Consider the following 20464-nt stretch of genomic DNA (forward strand, 5'->3'; position numbering starts at 1 on the left):
GCATCTCAAAGCACCCCTCAGTCAATTAGAGACTGCAGCAGGGAGAGGCAGTCAGCCTTCTGTGCAGGGCCCTGTAGCCTTCGCCACTAAAGTGCGATCGTGACCCATTCAGTTATGGCCAGAACGTTGGCCTGTCCCTCACATTTTGTTGATGGTGCCTTTGGGTCTTAAGCTTCTGCCTAGACAGCTGCTGGACGCAAGATGGTCAAACCAATGTCCAGGAGTGATGTGGTTGTGCTTCCTAGGGATTGTTCAACAATATTATCATTGGCAGCAGGCACCAGTCCTGAGCCTGCAGCCTTCCAGGAAGACTGCTGAAATAACTATCATATAGATCAGCCGGTAGCGTGAAGCAGGCATAGGCCCATGGGACTGACCTCTTCCCAGCAGATGCTGAGCCAGGACAGAGGAGTCTTGTTCCTGAGTTCAGCCTCTAGCATTGCTCTTGGCTGGCTGTTGGCTGCAAGCACTTTGTCTTGTAGGCACTTTTCTCTGCTGAACAGCAGAGGCAACAATTCCTGCCTCTGGCAGGGGTGATTGGTTTTGCAGTTGAGGTTTCTTAGATTGTTCCTGCAAGGTTTGGTACAAGCAGTTTCGGGACCGTGGTGCCTTTTGTTACAGAATGTTGCATTTCCATTTAAAATTAGTAATTTACCACAGAATGTAGGCGGGCAGGGTGTGCAGAATTGGTGATCTCCTAAGATTGTTTTAAAAATGGCAGCTAGAAGGAGCAGTGCCTGCTGCTTTTCCCATCATATATTTCCGTGTTGTCTGACTAGAGTAACGCAGGTTTGATCTGATCATTCATATTTGACATGTCTTGTTTTGTATGACTCCTCTTTGTGACACCCTATGGTGAGGACTTCACAAGATGTAGTGACACTGAAATGTGAGAGCAGAGTATGAGAGCAAATGCTGTAAGTGATGTACTTCAACAGCCTAGGTTTGGATGAAGAAATTCTTGTAGCAGCTCTTCCATAGTGCAGAGAGTTTCCCTGGAAATGAATGTGCTGTCTGTCCTTGGGGGTCGCTACCCGTGGCCTGTCAGCCAGATACTGGCGGGAAGGGTCTTCTGAGTTGGATTCTCAGTTCAAGGCCCAGTTCTGCAATCTTTTGCTCAGCTCTTCTGAGTCAGTAAAGTGCTCTTCTTCCCCTCAGGACATAAAAATGAGGATGGGTGCTCAGGATCAAACCCTCATTTGGCAAAGCAGGTGATAAACCAAGTAATACGACAAACTGCTCCAGTGGCACTGAGCGTCTTGGCTGACCCCAATTACTGCTTCCCCGAAATTACACTGTTGGAGGGAAGCAGACAGCAGTTTAACTGCATACTGCATACATGTCACTGCTTAGAACCAAGGACAGAAAACTCTCCTATATTAATTTCCTACAGGTTTCTTCTACATGGTTAATATTTAAATAAGTTTTTTAATCACTGTAAAAAATAAATTCTTTCTTAAATCTATAGAAATCTTGCAGAAAGCTTGACTAGGCAGAGCTCTAGTTACTAGTGAGATGGTGGCAGTCTGCTGTGTCTTGGGCACATTAATAGTGTGGGGAACAGTTTGCATTTCAGAGGGTGAATAGTGGTGCACTTCTGCCGTTGTGTAATCAATGCAAAAGGAGAGTATCAGTGATAACGGCACCCAGAGAACAAAGATGGGCTGTGACATTTTGCCCTCGCAACACTGGTGAAAAGCCACCTCTAGTAATTTTATGTGACATGGATTTTAACTATATTGCCTCTCTCCTTGATCTGTGTCCCCTCTGATGACTGCTCCAGCCACATCCTCTAGAGAGGAGGTGCTCCCCAGTGATCTCGCCATACTTGCTAAGTGCACAGCAGCCTCCTTTCATCCTGGAAGAAGGTCTATTCCCAGACAGTGTAGCCTCTGTAGCGTGGATCATGTCCAGAGACTGATGAGCACAAGTCAGGTGTTGAACTCTTGCTTTGCGCCATGAATTTTCCATCAGYTTCGCTTCTGAGCTTTCTTGATTAATGGAGGCTTTGCTGTTTTTCTGCAGTAGTACAGGTGATGTTTGCCTTAAATGTTGTGCACGGCTGTGCAGGGAAGTTTCACTGTGATTCAGCAGGATGTGTTGCCTTTGGAAGAAGAATTAGATAGTACTGCACAGTTTACTCAGCCAGTGGTGTTATTTCTGCCCTGTATGTGGTGAAGGGAGAATAAAACTTTCCAAGAAAAGCTGAGTCTATGGGAGGGTGAGTAGCTCCCAGGCAGCAGAGAGCTCAACAGCTAGCAAAAGGAGAGAAGCAGCACAATGACCTGTCTGGCTGATTTTTTTTTTTTTCCCTCTTCTTCCTCCTCAGGCTGGGGGAGATGAAAATGCTGGCAGGACTGCGTCTGAGTGCAGCCCTGCAGCTGCTGACCGTGTGTCGTGCCCACTGTGTGACCAAGGCTTTCCAGCCACGGAGATCGAGCTGCACGCCATGTACTGCAACGGCATCATGGGAGAGGAGACTGGCGAGGACACTCCAGGTCTGCCAAGCACTGGTTTTGTGTATTTGCTCTCTGTGCTTGTCCCCCTTTCCTATTGCTTGCAGCCTTGTTYTGTAATGCTGTCCCTGTCAGGATATTTTGTCTGTGGCATGTAGAGAGATTGATTTGTTCTCTCTGCCTTTTTCCATCTCCAAGTTGGCCAGGGAGAGAGTTACTGGATGCTCCTGTCTTTCCAGCACCTACTGCACAGATAGCTCTTCTCTCTGAATGGCTTCATAATTGATCGTATTATTAGTCCCTTGGAAAGTGTATAAGCTGAATATTACCCCAGGATCTGGCCCTGGCTGCTTCACTCAAAAAGCACATCTTTTGTGTGTTTTGTGAGAACCTGCAGAGAATTTGCCAGTGGTAGAAAATGACAGACTCCAGAGCCAAGCAAGTGAGAGCGTCCTTCAGGGCTCTCAGGAAGGGAGCATCTTCTGTACGACTCCGAGCACAGTCTGCACTGTACAACGAGTCTGACATTTGTATCTGTAAAAATGGTTTGTTCAGCAGTGAGAGACTGTAGAAAAGTTTTCCTCTTGTTCCTCTAAAATTATAAAATGATAACTATCGACCTGGGAGCTCAGATCTTTCTCCTTCATGTGAAGACTGAAGCACAGAAGTGTGGTCAGAATGCTGATATTAAACCCTCTTTGCAGTTCTCTCCATGTCAGTTTTTCATAACCAACCTTTGTAGAGCTTAAGTGAACAAATACACCAGTTGGTTATCAACATATTCAATAAGTTATGTTTTAGCTTCTGCTTGATATGTAAAGCCTGTATTAGCATAATGTCAGGTAATATCAAAGCAGTAGCTTGTAATAAGATTAACTTTTCAGGTTGTGCATATATAATTTTCAGTTACATGTTGAGTTATTAAGTACAACCTTAATCTATGATGTCTAAGCAATGTGAGCAAATCAGAGCTGGTACAAGAACTGTAACTTTTGCATTTCTCTAGCAAAAGGAAGTTTCACCATGTAACCTTAATGCAGAGTTGATGTAGTTTTAAAATACAGGGTCCTTGTTATATAAATCTTTGGAGATATGATGTGGGTCCTGTCAAGACAGAAAGAGCCAGAGTAGCAGCTGATACTGCTTGGAGCTGAATTTTGGTGGGGAGTTGTCTCTGCAGGCACAAACTAACTACTTCTGCAAAAGGGGAATGGCTCATGCAAATCTTGAATTATCACAGTTCCCCTCCCATCCTCAACACTCATAAAGGTCTTACCCGTGCTACAAAATGAAGCAGAATTTTTAATATACCTTTTAGCAGGATATCTTTTGTCCTGTTGTAATCAAGTCCCCAGTGTGCCTGGACTGAGAGTATATCCGTTGATCCTAGGGAATCCTGACTGTGATCCGGAAAAGGCTTTGAATTTTTTGGCAATGCAAGGGAACTTGTTTTTTCCTTTGATGTTGTATTTCAGCAGGACAGAGTTCAAGGCTGACCTTTTCACTCGGCTTCCAGATTGGTCTCCTTGGGGATGTTTGTATGGGTAGCTATTTTGGAATTGCTGTTTTGCTACTCTGGCTTGTTCAGAACAATCCCCCCATATGAAAACTAGTCTGGAATAGAAGTGATTTTGTTCTGCAATAATGGCTCTAAGAGGAGCAATGGTTCTGGGACAAAATCACAGTAATTTGGGTTTTTGATTTTCAGTTAGTCTAGCATTTTCCCTGTAGACACCAGGCTTTGCTAGCCATAACAGTCTCTGATGCCTGTGTTGTCTGGGCCAAAAATCTTCACGGAACTGTGGGCTACTTGCACTTAGAGCAAAACATGATGTCTGGCTGAGGTTTGGCTTGTAGGGCACCTCAGTCCAGTTCCCACTGCCTGTACGAAAACAAAAACCACCCTGGAAGGTCTCAGTTGGTGAGCTAATCAGAGGCATTTGGGGCGTGTAGGCAGGGATGATGTTTAGCTCTGAGGTGAGGCAAGACTGTAGCCTGGAACATGTCTTATGGAGGTACAAAGGGACTCTGTTTCCAGGCTGTTACTGTGSCGTCTTCCACTAGCACAAAATCCATACGTAAAGCTAATGTAAGAGGGGGAAAAAGGTGGGAGAATTGTCTTCTGAAGCAAAGAACAGAAGCAATAACCCCAAGAAYACAGCAATAACCTTGTGTGAAAGAAAATCAAAGTTTTGGCCCCCTAAGCCCTGTCCTGATCTATTTAGAAAATGCGACTTCAGTTTCCTTTTACTGCACTGGGTTAGGGGTTCTGATTTGTCTTAGGACTTACTAATTGGATTTACTCCTGATATCTTTAGTACTGCAGATTGCTGTAATCTTTAGTGTTTTCTGTTTTAAAATTACAAAAGGATTCTTTCGGTTTTGCTCCACTTGTTCCCTCTTCTAATCGTCCACCAAAGCCTTTCAGTGTTTTGTATAAGGAGGCCAGCTCAGGCTGGCTGATATTTAAGGACAGGTTTTCAGACTATTTAGCTGGGCAAGATGAGCTACAGTTGCTTCCCTTGTGTATGTACATGGTTGCCTTGGCTGGATGCCTGGATCACCACATACCTGGACTGTATGAAAATCTGGTCATGAATTTCCATTTCCTTGTCATCCGAGTAAATGATGTGGAAGAGCCTGCTGTTGCTTTGGGGAGGCTTTGAGCCCTAGTTGCCAGTTCCGTGAATATTACTAATTCCTGGAGAATGAATGAACCCCTTGGAAGTGCTGTGCCAGCTCCTCCTTCCTATGTGCAGTCATTTGAAGGGCTTGCTTGTGAGAGGGGCTCTCCGATGAAGTCGTCAGATCCATCGCCTTCTGCTGCTGCCAATACCAGAATCTGCTGGTCTCAGTCTGGAAGCGAGTCTTGGCTGTTACTGAGCATATTGAATAGGCTTGAGCTTTGGGACGTACTCTGTTCCTGTGGCCCTCCATCTATGCACTCACAACTTCTCAGTTCCCAAGTGAGCCCAAGAAAAAGAGGATTTGATACATCCCTTCCTCCCAAAGCCTTGAATACAACCTGAAGCAGCTGTCAATCTTCAGAGTGGCAGAAGCAGCAGTGATGGTACTGTTAAAAAGCTCCTGACATCAATAGAAGTGGCACTATTACAGCAGAAAGAGTAACAGAACGTGTGCAGAGAAAAGCTTCATCACTTGTGAAAAAGGACAAGATGCTGGAGAGCCTGCCATTAATAGGATTTTGCACAAAAATAGTACAGCTGGTAGTAAGAATAGGGATCTGGGTGCATGGAGGAGAAACCTGGTGCAGTGAACAGCAGATGCCTAGTGCAGCAAGGCAAGGAGCTTAGTACGATATGGCCTTGCAGCTCGGCRTGCTGGCTGACCTCCCCCGTCAGCCCCAGGAGGTAAGCCTAGAGGTGGGCATGCCAACAGCGGGGCCGTGCTGGGAAGGGCTTGATCCTGTTCCCCCGGGTGAGAGCTGGAGCAGAGCAGGCCAGGGATGACTTGTCAACCCGAAGAAATGCAGAGCTGGTGAAAAGGTCATTTTCAGGCTACAGAATGTGTCTGACCTAGCAAAGAGCATTACATCTGGGAGAGTTCCAAGGCTCTCATCACACAGCCGGTCAGGGCTGCTCAGTTGCAGTGGGGATTTTCCCTGTGGCAAGCTTTTTTCTTCCTCCAAGTTCTCTTCTGAACCCCMTTCCTGCAGGCTGCTGGTGTGTTTTGGCAGGGGCTGTGCCTTGCCAGTGTGTGTGAACATGTGAACTGGGAGCAGGCTGACTGCTGTGCTTCACCAAGCCTGTCGCACTGTTGGCCCTGTTCTCTCTCCTGTGCTCCTGCTTTCAGCAGCACAGCTGGGGGTCTTCCCCTGGGCATCTGTAGAGCTGGTCCCAGAGATCTCTAATGGGCCCATTATGCCAGATGTGTTCACTGCTTTTGGAAAAAAATAGAACTGATTAACACCTGAGCTAGTGCATGAGGCTCCTGAGACGGTGTTAAAAGAATATTAACAAGTGCACACTGATTTGGAGAGCAGCTTTCACCACGCTGTCAAATGCACATGTTAGTTGGGTTGTTGGGAGGCTGGATGGCTTGGGGGTTGGCCATGGTTGTCAGTCCTCCTAATCAGACTGCCACTTCAAATCTGGGCCAGGCTAAGTTAAACAGAGATGCCTGCTTTGGTGCCTGTGAGAAAAAAGCTGTTGGTCTCAATCATCACCTGATGACGATATCCACGTCCTAGGAAGTGCTCAAGCTTGACCAAGCTTCAGCGTGGATGTCTCCCTTCAGGCCCAAGAACTCCCAAGGGGCTCACAGCGCTTTTGCTGGTTGTGACTGCAGATCAGAGGTGGCTAGTAATGAAGAGGCCTTATTGTATCAGTATCAGGGATAAATATTGGGGCTTGCAGGGTTGCCTAATGCTCTGGAAATGGGGTTTTACTAAAGCTCTGAAGGATTCCCCCCATTCTGTGCAGAATTCCCCCCTTCTTTCCCACAGATTTTGTGCCAATAATAACAGGCCTATACAGTGGATTCAGGCCTTTCTTTTAATGAGAATATCAAGTATGGGAAGCAATGTTACCAGGCTGTAAAACAGCTCCGTGCATTCTCCCTTAGCCAGATTGCTGAGAGTGCTTACTGCAACATCTGTTTTGGAGCTGGAATCTTGAATGTCCCTGGTGAAGCAAGCTAAGATATCTGATATGCTCCCCGAGGATCTTTGCTGGTGGCATGTCAACAGGAGTATGCTGAGAGGAATTCAACTGAAAGAGACAACACTTAGACATGCTCCCTGCAGATGCCTGGAGAGCAGGTTTGGAGAGACTGCTTGGGATTGCTGAGGGAACAGAAAATGTTGGCTCCTGTGATCAGCATGCTAGTCAGGCCAGGATTTTGCTAGCTGCCTACGCATATCGGAGCAGGCCCTTCCCTGCTGCTGTTAGAGAGAAGTGTCAGTGATGCCTAACTTTGGTAGAGCCATCCAGAGACCTCATAGAGCTTTATGCAGAGAATCATAAAGATCACCCCCCCTTTCACTTTGAGGGGGGGAAAAAGCAGTGACCGTTTAGGCTATTTGCTGAAACCTTCCCTTTCCAGCATGAGCTGTGTCTCTCTGCAGCAAGACTAGCTCTTCCTATCACATCAACAGAAGGGCTGATACCTTTTCACAGCCCCTGCCTCAGCTCCCTTTTCTCTGCAAACCTGCAGTTGCCAGACTCGCTCCCCTGCGGTAGACATGGGTGCTCAGTTTGGCAGTGAGCAGTACCATGATGCTGGAGCAGCTGTGTAACTCTTCTCCCAGGCTGTTGCTCTGCTGCACATCAGCTTTAAAATTACTGTAAACGGCGTACTGTTGATAAAGCTCTTTCCGGTGGTCAAGACAAATTACAGTGTGAAGTGGCTAACTGCTCTGCAGGTGCAGGGAAGGTAACTTCTTCAGTATCCCCTCCAGGAAAAAAAGGACAATTGGCCAGCGACATCTTCTGCAGGAAAGAAGGCCCTGCCTATCCCAGGCCAGTGTTTCTTTGCCTTTTCTGTCGTGAATTCTGCTGCAGATCTGAGTGGAAGAGGTTGAAATATATTCTTTTTGGATGTTGTGTAGGGATGCGGTTGGGTGGATGGTGGGTAACCCTTTCTGCTTTGCCTCCAGTGCTTACCCGACGTCAGAGAGAAGCAAGAAGTAAAGCTGTCAGTGGTGAAAGTGGCCCAGCATCCTTAGACATTGACAAGTAAGTAGGTATGCTTGCTCCTCTGAGATTGTTTCCTGTGCTCCAGTTCTAGCTTGTCTGTGGATGTCTTTATACTTGAATAAATGCTGGGAGTCGGCCTTCTAGCAATATCTTCCTAAGAAATTGCCTTCCCTCAGTCCATCTTGTTGCAGTACTGGATATTTTTATACCAAAGCAAGAGGAATTTGCTGTTTTCAGATTGTTTATTTTTGCACTAACTTCATTTTGCCCAAATCCATGGTGAGCTGGGATGTGCAGTCTCTGGCCATTGTGAGGGGAGCTGTAGTTAAAACGGTGCTAACTCAGCCAGTTTCTAATGAGAGATTTGAGCTTGGTAACCCCAGAAAAAGGAGAGACTTGGACAGGGAGGCTGTCAACATGGCACCTGTAGTGATATTCTTAATTAAATTAGACTTTCAGAATAGCAGTGGCTTTGTTTAATCTCTTCCCATGCAGCCCCTCCTCCTCACACCCACACAAAGCATCATAAGAGAGGATCTGACAGTAAAATCCCTGCTATGGAAGCAATTTTGCTGTTRCAAACAGTGGATGGCAACATCACTAATGGAATTAGGCTAATTATAGAGAGGACAGCTTCTGTTTAGACACATTATCTGGGTAATCAGCACTGACTGGAAAGAAAATACAGGAAAAGTACTGCAGAGTTTTGCTCGATGGGGGCTCTCCATATGCATTTTAGAGCCCGGGGTGAGTTTTACTAGGTGAGTGCTGCTTATCAAACTGAACACAATACTGCTGGGGCTGGTCCCTGAGGGCTCGTCTCTTCATGCAGACGGTCCGTTCCTGAGTAACTCCCCGGGTGGATGCTCTTCTCCTGAAGAACCAGTGCCCTCTTCTGCATGGTACCATCCATGCTGAGAGCTGGCGTGGAAGCGACTATTGCTGTATAAATCCATGCCTGACCTTCATCTCCCTTCACCCAGGGTAATTTTCTTCCCAGGCACATTCAATCCATCCTGCATGAGCCTGGGCATCTTCTGCACACATGAGGGGATTTGAGGAACGCGGCTGCAAGAGAGGGTGCCTGTGACAGTCGCCCAGCAGGAATATGTGCTCCGCATTCCTCTCCCAACATGGCTTGATGTAAAATGGAGACAGTACAGAGAAAGACTTGATTTACTAGTCAGACAAGTTCATCCAGCCCTGGTAAAATGTCTCTCTGATTTAGCACACTTGGTTTGCTTTTCAGGCAGAATTTAACTCCCCTTTGCAAAGCCCTTGCACTTCATTTCTGCGAATTTTGACAGGGTGCTTTATGTCTGGGGAGAAGTCAGTGGTGTTTGAGATAGTTAGATGAGCAGATTTGATTACTGTCCTGCTGCTGCAGCAGCAGGATGCAGAGGAGCAGGCAGGGAAAACTGATAATCACTCAGTCTTTGTCATTGGTGCTGGCCTGACCCCACTGAGCAAGTCCCGATCTGTTGACATGTCTCCTCTGTGGCATGGCCTGGAGGAGGAAAGTCGCCGCTGGTGGCTGGTAGCCCAGTGCAGGGTGAATCCTAATGCAGTGCTCTGTCCTTTCCTGCCTGGCAGGTGTGAGAAGTGCTACCTCTGTAAGTCACTGGTGCCACTGCTGCAGTATCAGAGGCATGTGGACAGCTGCCTTCAGGCTGCTAGGCAAGCTCAGGGAACCAGGAGGCTGCGAAGTGCCAAGGTGAGGGGCGACCCTGCAGACCGTCTCCTTTGCTTTGTGCTGGGTTTGGGGGTGGGTTGCCAGCAGGAGCCGTTTCCCTGGATGATGGGATGAGCTGACCTGGTGTAGGATTGCCTGCCTGTGTGGGTAGCCGTGGCCAGAGAACTTGTTGCCCTCCCTTTCACAGCGTTTTGCAAGAGCATGGACCAGTCCCAGGGGGTGAGCTAATCCAGCGGAGCTGCCAGTAACCTCTCCAGCAGGCAGGGAGCCAGGGCTGTCCTGCTGCCAAACAGTGCRCCTCAGTCCTGCAGGCTTCTTTGGCTGAATATAGATGGAGTGGAGGGCAGTGTCAGGATGACAAGCGTATCTGACTCTATCCACAACCCCCTTCCCATCAGGGAGGGCTTTAGAGCCGAAGTAGGGAGAATCACTGAGTGCCAGGAGCAAACCGAAGCGTCTCAGGAGAAACGTGAGGAAGCGAGCATGGTGGCTGTTGTGCTGGGTATGTGGGGGACATGCCTTGCTAGGGGAGGTGGGAGGCAGTTAGCATGGGTAGCAGCTGACACACAGTTGCTTGCCACGTGTTGACCCCCACCATGATTTTTCCTGCTCATGGCTGTCGCGGGGAGCACAGAGAGGGGCCCGCCAGGCCTCCCTGCTGGTTCCTGTGGGCAAAGCCCTAATGCAGCAGCTTTGCCTGCGCTCAGAAATGTGATTCTCAGCATGAAGATGCAACATGATGTCTAAGTTTCATATAATCCCTTAAATCCATCGCAGGCCTCAGCCCTTTGGGGATTCAGATGCAGATGATGAGATTTCTGGTTGATGATTTTTGGCTGGGATACAGCCAAGCGCTGTGTGGTTCAGAGTACTGCAGGGCATGGCTGCTYCTGCATGTGACCAGCTCCATGGGACTGTTTGACTCTGCCCCTGCCCTGCTTAGCCAGCTGGCATGCTGGAGGTCCTGCGTGCAGGCATGGGCACAGGGCACTGGGAAAGGTGCTGGAGCCAGACTGTCCTTTGGGACAGTTTGGCAATGCTCTGTGTTTCCTCTGGCTCTGCCTTAGGTTGAGGTGGCAGCTCACCCGTGGGGAGCAAGTCATGCCTGGGCATGGGCCGGGCCATTGGAAAGCTTCCTGGTGGCACTGTTGGGCTTGCAGGTTCCTGCCCAGGCCCCTTTTGGGGTGATTTTCAGCTCCAACCTTGCAACAGGGCTGCCAGTGACTTCTACAGCAGTTCTGGGGGACAGAGGGCAGCCAGGAGAGGAGACTTTGCTGGGCAAGCAAGGCTTGGAGCAGCCAGGCAAAGTGCTCTTCCCTTAGCCTGTGTGACCAGCATGGCCATGTCTTCCTAGGGGCTAATTCTTCATCTGATTGTGCCATGGAGGAAGTCCCTTCGCTGCAGCACCAAGATCTCTTTAAGATGGAGCAGGATGGAGCCTGCGCTCAGAGTCACAGTGCCTGGGTGATGTGCCTGAGGTGTGGCAGAGCCTCTTGTGCCCAGATCTCTGTGTTACAGCCCCGTGCTCACTCGCTGGACTTGGGGATGGCTTCCTGCACTCTGGCCTCCCTTCYGATCAGGCTCTGCTTTATTAACTGCTGTCGGCTGCCTCTGCTTGGGCACTGGTCAGGCTGGGTCCGGGGCAGTGCCATTCATGTTGGCTGCTGGCCTTGCTCAGCTGTATGCTCTGGAAATGTGGCCACCCCTGCTTGTGCCCAGCCTGACCCTGTGTGCTGGGGGAACACACAGCCAAGGGGCCACCTTGGGCATGGGCATCTGGAGGGGACGTGTTCCTCTGCGGCAGTGCTGTGATGGCTGTTCTCCTCTCCCTTGGCAGGACATTGGAAGGCATGAGGGGCGACTCCTCAGCATGCTGGAGCTCTCGGAGAGCAAATCTGCAGGTGGGAAGCTGCTTTCTGTGCCTGCCTGGCCAGGTCAGGGCTGCCGAACCTTCCCTTTCCTAGCTGTCTCCTTTCGGGTCCTTCAGCTGCTGTTGCAGATCCCGGCTTGGCCTGGGCTGTGTGGGCAGCATGTTACCCTTGAAGGAGCCTGCTCTTCTTGAGCAGAGCAGAAGGCTGTGGGCTTAGCTGGCCTTTTGCATCCCCCTCAGGAGGCCCGAAGCTGCCACAAAGACCTGGGGCAGGAAACCCTGGCATGCTGAAGGACATGTCAGTGATGGCATAGCCCAGATCTGTGTTGCTGGGGAACTGTCGTGCCATCTTGGTGGCTCCCAGACTGGGAAGACAGTGGCTGGCCTGCTGAGTGTGCTGCAGGCTCTGAGGACCATACTAAAGCTCCTGTGGCCAGACACGTCCCTGTCTGTTCCTGCTGGCAGGGCACTCAGCAGACCGGGATCCTGCTCTGATGCCCAGAGCCCAGGAAGGCAGGGATGTGCTCTGAGCCAGTGTGCCAAGAAACGTCCGTCCATCTGCCTGCTACCTGGGGGTGGCAGAGCACTGCCTTCCCTGCCTGGACGTGGGCGCTTTTCCCCCATGGGTCTGAGGACAGGTGATAACTGAGCATGGAGAAATGCTCTTCATGGCATCCTCCTCCCCTCACCAGTGCTCTCACCTGGCTGTGTGCACTTTCGTTCCAGGTGCTGATGCGGGGACCCCCCACTCTAGACTAAGAGACCAACAGTCGCCTCCTGCTTTCTCATCCCGAGCTGAGGACAAGGCTGAGGATAGCCCGAACTCCCTTTTGCACGTTCCTTTCAGCGTTTCCCCTGCAAAAACGCGCGTCTCCGTTTCAGAAGCCGCAGACTGCTTGGTGGACTTGGAGCCACACCTGACTCTTCGCTTGGGCAGTCGGCAACAGACCAAAGCCTGCCGGCGGAGAAAGAGGAAATTCTGAGATAAGCAGTGCAGAGGGCCTCCCAGGGTGGCTTCGTGAGCCGCAGGAGTGCTCGGCCAGCGAGGATCTGCGCAGTGCCGTACCCATGCTTCACCTGCAGCCTTGTTCTCCCACCCCCGTTTTATATGTTTTATACGATCTGTGCAGGGAGCGCTGGGTGGAGAAGTGACTGTGTGTTTTATAGGTGCCTGTGCAGCTTTGCTCTCCCGTTAAAGAAATGGAAATATATTTATGTATGTTTTTATGAAACTGCAGCAACACGGAGGAGCTGTGCTGTCTTTCTCTGGGGAATGGGGAGGCGCTGGAGGGAGGAGAGGAGAAATAGCAGACGATGCATCTAAAATCACGCTTCCTGAGGCCTGTCTTTGGGCTCCTGGGGGCTGCGAGGCTGTGTGAGCACAGGGCTGTCCCTGCCTGAGCAGTGTGTGGCCAGGGCAGGGTGCTGCGGTGCCCGTTCTGGGAGAGCTCCAAGGTGACAGCGTGCAGCAGGCAGCAGTGCGGACAACTGCGTGGCTGCTGCTGCCCTGGATTGGGAGGTTGACGCTGCTGGGGGCTGAGTCAGGAGCTGTGGACCCTGACCAGCCATGCTGGTGCCAGATGTGAGCTCAGCTGGTGGCTGGTGTAATCCAGCTGCTGTGGGGTCCTTTGTCCTCTCTGGCATCGGTTTGTGCACATGCCAGCGTCCCTACGCACCCCTGGCAGGGGGAAGCCTGTCTGTGCCCCCTATGGTGGTGCTTTGATGTGAACTTTTGCTGCCAGCTGTTCCCTTTCCACACTGGGGGAGCTGCATGTGAATGACTTTCCCTCCTGGGAGGCTCATGCTTGTCTGCTGGTACCAGTAGCTTCGGAGGACATTGGTGCCAGCTGAGAGCCACAGGCAGGGGAAACGGAGACCAGGCAGGCAGTGCCAGAGCCATGACCCTGGTGTCCTCACCCCGTCTGCTGGGTGGCCCTGTCAGGTGCTGAGCGTGCAGTTGTGTCAAGCCAGGCGAGACCCTGGTCTGCTCTCCTTGGCAGAAGGACATCTCTGTTCCTAGCTCCGGGGTGTGGAGTGCCCTGTGCTGGAGCCTGGGGGGGCTCGTCCTGCCCCCAGCGTCCCCCCCTGCCTTGGCGGGGTTGCTGCCACTTCATGCTCGCAGCCCCAGGGACTTCGAGGGCAGCACAGAGCCTCGGGCTGGGACCTGCTGGTGCCCGGAGGCCCTCGGGCGGTGGGGCGACTCGGCCTCCCTGCGGGCGCTGCATTGCAGGGGTCCTGCCGCAGCCACGGTGGCCCTGAACGCGGCCTCCTGGGACGGCCTCCTGCTTAACCAGGGAGCAGCCTCGCCTCCTGCTGCGGAGCCCCTCATTAGGAAGGGGAGGGCTCATTAATGTGCCTGCTTAATTAATGGGACAAGTTGACGCTGAGCTAATTAAAATTTGGGCTCAAATTTAAAAGTGCTAATTGGAAACGCAGCCAAATGCAAATTGGCCTGGAAATAGGCCACCCCGGCTTGGGGCCGAGTCCCAGCCGGGGGTGCGCCCGTGCCGGCCGGGTGAAGGCAGGGTGAAGGCGGGCCGGGGTGGTGCCGGACGCCCTGGGGATGGGCGCGGGGCCCCCAGGGGCATTCTGGGCAGCAACAGGCCACCCCATTGGTCATTGCTGGGGCCCACGGCACGGCGTCCTGACCAATGGCGTGGCAGGGCATCCCTGGGGGCTCTGCATCCGTTGCCAAGGCAACGGCATCCGTGCCAGCAACAGTCCCCAGGCGCTGAGCCCAGCACCCCACCATCCACCGGCCCCCCGCCACCGGGCCTGGTCCCCCCTGCCGCAGGAGCCATGTCCCACCGTGCGCCCCGCGGCCCTGGGGGTGGCCAGCCCCCCTCTGGCCAGCGTGGCGGGGAGGCGAGGGCCTCCCGGGGCCGGGGCCTGACCACCCTCACCACCGACGTCATCCTCCTCCTCCCACAGGGCCTGGTGGTGGTCCACGACGAGAGGAGCTGGGTGCCCCCAGCCCGCTCCTTGAACCGGTGAGGGGTCGGGTCCGCGGGGCCTGCTGGGCCTGCAGCCGAGGGGCCCGTGGGGCTGAGGCGCAAGGTGCTCCTGCAGCCAGGTGCTGCCCCCGGCACTGGCATGGCCTTGACTGGGGAAAGCCACGCACCTTGGGAGGGGAAGCCGCTGTCAGCACTGGGGACATGGCAGGGAGCAGGGCGCAAGCTGGGGCTGAGCAGCTCCCCTTGTGCTTGTGCACCTCCCCTCCCTGGAGACAAACCAGCCTCCGGCCTCTTCCCCGCGGAGGGGAGATGTGGGCAGGATGGGCACAGTGAGATGGGGCAACCCCTTCTCCTGCAACACTGGACTGTGATGGTACCATCTGCACCGTGTGGCACAACCGGCCCCGGCTCCTGGGTCATGCTCACAGGGGAGGGACGGCGGGAAGCAACGGTGCTCCTGGCCCCGCAGAGCATGGGCGCAGCGGGGAGGTGGTGGGGCAGTGCCAGGCGCCAGCCCCTTGGGTGCACGGCCATCCAGGCATGTGCCCCAGCACTTGGCCTGTGTCCTCCTGTGGGCTGAGGCTCAGCTGGGTGATGGGCCACCTCCTGTCTTGCAGGCCTCAGGAGAACCTACAGCCGGGCTGCTGCGATGAGGCTCCTGCCCTCATGCCGGTAAGGCTGGTCCCTGCCCTGGTCCCCCCAGGGCAAGATGTCCCCTGGCCCGGCCCTAACGAGCCGCCCCTAGGTGCAACGAGCCCTGCTGGAGCTCACCCTCTCGCTGGAGACGCTGCAGGCGGTGAAGGGCCACATGCTGGAGGCCATGGCCAAGGGGCTGAGCCGGCAGATGCATGCGCAGGCCACCATGCGGATGCTGCCCACCTATATCTGCTCCACGCCTGACGGCACCGGTAGGACAGCCCAGCCAGGGATGCGGCTGGGGAGACGTATTGCTCTGCCCCTGCGGCCCTGCACGCCTCTCCGGGGATGGGGCTGCCAGGGACAGGTGCAACAGGAGGCCCCACCTCGCGCTGGCTCCTGCCTGTTACGGGGCCATAAGCCGCCCCTGCACGGCTTCCGCCGGCCCTGCTGCCATGGGGCAGAGCCCTGCCGTGGGGCAGAGGCCAGGAGCCAGTGTCCCCAGCCCCTGCAGCGGTCCCAGGCTGGGAATCGCTGCCTACGCTGGGGGCGAGTAGCTCTGGCTGGGACAGGTAAGGAGGAGATTTTGGGCTGGCAGGGGGATTTGATGGCACCTCCACTCCCCTGCAGAAAAGGGTGACTTCCTGGTGGTGGAGCTGCGCCGGCGCCACGTGCGGACCCTGTGGGTGACCCTGCTGGGTGATGGGAACCAGAGCCCCCAGCTGAGGGACCGGCTCTTTGACATGCCGGAGGACGTCACGCAGGGCAAGGGGGAAGAGGTATGGGGAGGGCTGCGGCGGAGGGTGGCCACCGGCACACTGCTGTTCTTGGGGCCAGTGCCAGGGACCRGGGACATCACCCGGCCCTGAGGCGCTGGGGAGGGCGAGCAGCAGTAACCCCCGGCTGTGCCTTGGCAGCTCTTCGACTTCATCGCGCAGTGCCTGTGCCAGTTCCTGGACGGCGTCTGCCCCGGCGACCCCCAGCAACGCCTCCCCTTGGGCTTCGTCTTCCCTTTCAGCTGCAGGCAGACACGGCTGGACCAGGTGAGCAAGGCATCCCCAGGGATGCCCACCGCGGCTGGCTCCCCCCAGCGTGCTCGCAGCGGGGTGCCAAGCTGGCCTGGTGCYGGAGGCCAACGGCTCGGCCGTGCTCTCCGCAGGGCGAGCTCATCGCCTGGTCCAAGGGCTTCCGCTGCAGTGAGGTGGAGGGGCAGGACGTCGTGCAGCTGCTGCAGGCGGCCATCAACAAGCAGGAGGTGGGGAGCTGGGCGAGGGTCCCAGACGAGGCACTGCCCCCCGCCGAGGGGCTGACGCGGCTCTCGCTATGCTCCTGGCCAGCGCTACCGCGTGGATGTCATCGCCCTGATGAACAACACRGTGGGCACCATGATGAGCTGCAGCATGGAGGAGATGCCCTGTGAGGTYGGCTTGGTCATCGGTGAGCAGCAGGTGCCCCATGGGCCGGCACGGTGGGTGCTGGGGGGGGGCCCCACGCTGCTGCTCACCCCCCTGCTGCCCGTCTCCCTGCAGATGTGGGCACCAACAGCTGCTTCATGGCTGAAGGGCGGCTCGTGGAGATGGCGGAGGAGACCAGCAGGCGGATGTGTGTCAACACTGAGTGGGGCTCCTTTGGGGACGATGGCGCCCTGAGTGACATCCTGACCCCCTATGACCAGTGTGTGGACCAGGAGTCTGCCAAACCTGGGGAGAAGAGGTGCAACACCCTCCCCAGCAAGCACAGGGTCCCTGGGTGCTCACCCAGCCCTGGGGCCCACAAACACGAGCAAATGGCCTCTGCGATGCCCTTGGGTGCTCTCACAGGGCTGAGAGGGCGCTGGGGCAGTGCTGGGCATGGGTGAGGGTGGCTATGCTGGGGAAGCGGGGGCTGTGGGTGCTGATGCCCGCAGGGGGCTTTACACAGGTTTGAGAAGCTCATCGGTGGCCTGTACCTGGGGGAGATTGTCCGGCACGTGCTGGCCAAGCTGGCCACGGAGGGAGCGCTCTTTGGCGGGAGCGGTGTCCCCATCCTGGGGACCAAGGACACACTCAAGACCCAGCAGGTCCTGGAGATTATCGAGTGAGTGTCTYGGGGCTGGGGGCTGCCGCGGGCACGCGACAGGGTGGAGGCGGGCAGGTGGCACCCAGCCAGGAGCGGGTGCTAGCGCCGTGCTCTGTGTTGCAGCGACGAGGCAGGCTTGGCCGCAGCGCGGGGCACCCTGCAGGCGCTGGGGCTGGCGCCGAGCGAGCAGGACTGCTGCCACGTGCAGCAGGTCTGCTGGGCGGTGGTGACCCGTGCCGCGGGGCTCTGTGCCGCGGGGCTGGCCGCCATCCTCAGCCACATGTGCCAGAGCCAGGAGCTGGAGCAGCTGAAAGCCAACGTGGGGGTGGACGGCGCTGTGTACCGGGGCCACGCCAGGTGATGCAGGGAGCCCGGCCCTCACCGTCTTCTCCCTCCTGCAGGTTCGGGGAGATCCTGCAGCGTGTCACCAAGCTGCTGGCCCCCGAGTGCGTGGCCACCCTGGTGCCCTCGGCGGATGGGGGTGGGCGGGGGGCCGCCGTGGTGATGGCGGTGGCTCTCCGCCTGGCGGCCCAGCACCGTGAGGTGGACCAGCTCCTGGCCCCGCTGCGGCTCRGCCCCACTGACCTGCAGCGTGTTCAGGCGCTGATGCGGCGGGAGATGGAGCTGGGGCTGGGYCAGGAGACCAATGCTCAGTCCTCTGTCCGCATGCTGCCCACCTACGTCTGTGGCACGCCGGATGGCACCGGTGAGGGCTGGGGCAGGGGCACGGGGACCGCGACGGCCAGGGGGGGTGCTGCGGCCCCGCTGACACCCCATGCCGGCTCCCTGCAGAGAGAGGTGATTTCCTGGCCCTGGATCTGGGGGGCACCAACTTCCGCGTGCTGGTGGTGCACGTGGCGCAGGACGGCGTCCGCATGGCCAGCGAGATCTACGCCATCCCGCTGGCTGTGATGCAGGGCACCGGCGAGGCGGTGAGGCGCCTGGCGGGACTGGCTGGGCTGCTCCCGGCCCTGCCAGCGATGCAGGACCAGCACTCCACGGATGGGACGGGATGGGGTGTGTGGGGGGGGGGGTCGCATCTCCCTCTGCTGCAGGGGAGCAGGGGTGCCGCTGGGGCCGCAGAAGCCGGGTGAGCACCTTGCTGCCACGTGGCTGCTGGCCCTGCACCCTGGTCCGGCCCAGCTCACGGCGTCCACCATCCCCAGCTCTTYGACCACATCATCGATTGCATCATGGACTTCCAGCAGAAGCAGGGCCTGACAGGGCAGGTCCTGCCACTTGGCTTCACCTTCTCCTTCCCCTGCCAGCAGCTGGGCCTGGACAAGGTGAGGGGGTCGCTCCAGCCCCGTGCCGGCCGGGGAGGGCGCCGGGCTGCACTCCAGCAGTCCTGCCCCTGCTCCCGTCTCTCTTCCAGGCGGTGCTGCTGAGCTGGACCAAAGGCTTCAGTGCCTCAGGCTGCGTGGGAAAGGACGTGGTGCAGATGCTGCGGGAGGCTGCCCAGCGCAAACAGGTAGAGACAGGTCGGTGCGGGGCTGCCATGCATGGGGATGGGGACCTGGCACCCCCCCCAAGCCCCAGGGTCACCCAGCACAGTACCATCCCCAGGAGCTGGCCGGGTGCCTCTAAGCCACACGCGTCCCCACCACTTGCTTTGCAGCACTTTGGGCTGGATGTGGTGGCTGTGGTGAACGACACTGTGGGCACCATGATGTCCTGCGGCTACGATGACCCCAGCTGCGAGATCGGCCTCATTGTGGGTGAGCGCTACCCCGTGCCCGTGCACGAGACAGAGGGGTGTCACATCCCCACCGCCACCACCCCAGCCTGCTGGGCATGGCCTCATTGCGCCCGCAGGCACGGGGACCAACGCCTGCTACATGGAGGAGATGCAGAACGTGGGCACYGCTGAGGGGGAGCAGGGCCGCATGTGCATCAACATGGAGTGGGGGGCCTTCGGGGACAACGGCTGCCTGGACGACATCTTCACTGACTTCGACCGGCTCGTGGATGAGAAAACCATCAACCCGGGCAAGCAGAGGTGGGCGAGGGCCCTGGGGCGGGGGGGGGGTTCCTCGGGGTGGGGTGGGGCTGGCTGTGCCTGGCTCAGGCCACCCGCCGGCAGGTTTGAGAAGCTCATCAGCGGCATGTACCTGGGCGAGATTGTGCGCCACATCCTGCTGGCGCTGGTGGAGAAACACATCCTGTTCCGGGGCAAGCCCTCGCCCAAGCTCCAGACCAGGGACATCTTCCAGACCAAGTTCCTCTCCACCATCGAGATGTGAGTGCTGGAGCCGTGGGCAGCGGGGGGGGCTGTGCTGTGCCATGCCGTGCTGTGCCATGCCRGCGGGGTGACGCCATCTCCGTCGGAGCCGCGGGCAGGGGGGACACGCGGCGCAAGCTGGTGGTGCTAACGGGGGCCTGTGTTGCGCCGGCAGCGATGGGCTGGCCCTGCGGCAGGTGCGTGGGGTCCTGCGGGACCTGGAGCTCGACGCCAGCTTCGAGGACAGTGTGCTGGTGCGGGAGGTGTGCCAGGCCGTGTCCCTGCGGGCGGCCCAGCTCTGCGCCGCCGGCCTGGCCGCCGTGGTGGAGAAGATGCGGGAGAGCCGGGGCCTGGCCCAGCTGGCGGTGACGGTGGGGGTGGACGGCACCCTCTACAAGATGCACCCGYGGTGAGCGGGGCCGGGCGGGTGGCAGCAGGCGCCCGCCGGAGCGGAGCCGGGAGCCCCGGGGGCGGCTCACCCTCCTCTCCCGTCCCCGCAGCTTCTCCCAGCACCTCCAGCGGACGCTGCGGGACCTGGCGCCCAACTGCACCGTCACCTTCCTGCAGTCGGAGGAYGGCTCGGGTAAAGGGGCCGCGCTGGTGGCCGCCGTGCACTGCCGGGTGGCCCAGGCGCAGGGACCGCCGTAGCCGCTGCCGCCTCCTTCCCCCCAATAAAGCGCTTCGCTCCGCACCGCCGCCTCCTGGGGGGGCACGGGGAGGGGGCCTGGGCGCAGCGCACGGCCGGGCAGAGCCCCACGTAGCAATATATATCGAATTTATTTACAGTCACGTCTGCCAGACCCCCCCTCCCCCCGGCCCCCGCCCGCCCGCGGCACCGCTATGTACATAAGGCCAAGTGTAAATACTTGAATGCACTTAATACAGAATTAAAAAAACGGTCTTTACACAACACGGCACG

At 56.3% G+C, this 20464-nt stretch overlaps 2 protein-coding genes across 15 annotated transcripts in view; both read left to right on the forward strand.

The window, feature by feature from the left end:
- UIMC1 (ubiquitin interaction motif containing 1) overlaps positions 1 to 12921 on the forward strand; it is a 37065-nt gene extending 24144 nt beyond the window's left edge. For 8 of the 14 annotated variants that reach the window (XM_026063089.1, XM_026063088.1, XM_026063094.1 and 5 more), the window contains 5 exons: positions 2330 to 2498; positions 8074 to 8152; positions 9707 to 9827; positions 11644 to 11707; positions 12403 to 12921. In XM_026063089.1, coding sequence (XP_025918874.1) covers positions 2330 to 2498; positions 8074 to 8152; positions 9707 to 9827; positions 11644 to 11707; positions 12403 to 12659 — 690 coding nt within the window. In that variant the 3' untranslated portion in view covers positions 12660 to 12921. Of the gene's footprint in view, positions 1 to 2329; positions 2499 to 8073; positions 8161 to 9113; positions 9320 to 9706; positions 9828 to 11160; positions 11285 to 11643; positions 11708 to 12402 lie in introns of those variants that run through there. The other 6 variants (XR_003253034.1, XR_003253035.1, XM_026063097.1 and 3 more) reach the window with 6 other exon arrangements.
- Positions 12922 to 15261: 2340 nt separating this feature from the next.
- On the forward strand, positions 15262 to 20201 carry HK3 (hexokinase 3). The gene is made up of 18 exons (XM_026063478.1): positions 15262 to 15302; positions 15376 to 15538; positions 15897 to 16045; positions 16184 to 16309; positions 16426 to 16521; positions 16604 to 16703; positions 16796 to 16979; positions 17187 to 17342; positions 17448 to 17681; positions 17726 to 18030; positions 18117 to 18256; positions 18491 to 18610; positions 18700 to 18795; positions 18943 to 19042; positions 19140 to 19323; positions 19408 to 19563; positions 19721 to 19954; positions 20046 to 20201. The coding sequence occupies exons 1-18, from the start codon at positions 15297 to 15299 to the stop codon at positions 20191 to 20193; spliced, it is 2697 nt and encodes an 898-aa protein (XP_025919263.1). The 5' UTR covers positions 15262 to 15296; the 3' UTR covers positions 20194 to 20201.
- Positions 20202 to 20464: the final 263 nt, after the last annotated feature.

The sequence above is a fragment of the Apteryx rowi genome, unplaced genomic scaffold (assembly GCF_003343035.1).
Source record: "Apteryx rowi isolate R43461 unplaced genomic scaffold, aptRow1 scaffold_2, whole genome shotgun sequence".
NCBI lineage: Eukaryota > Metazoa > Chordata > Aves > Apterygiformes > Apterygidae > Apteryx > Apteryx rowi.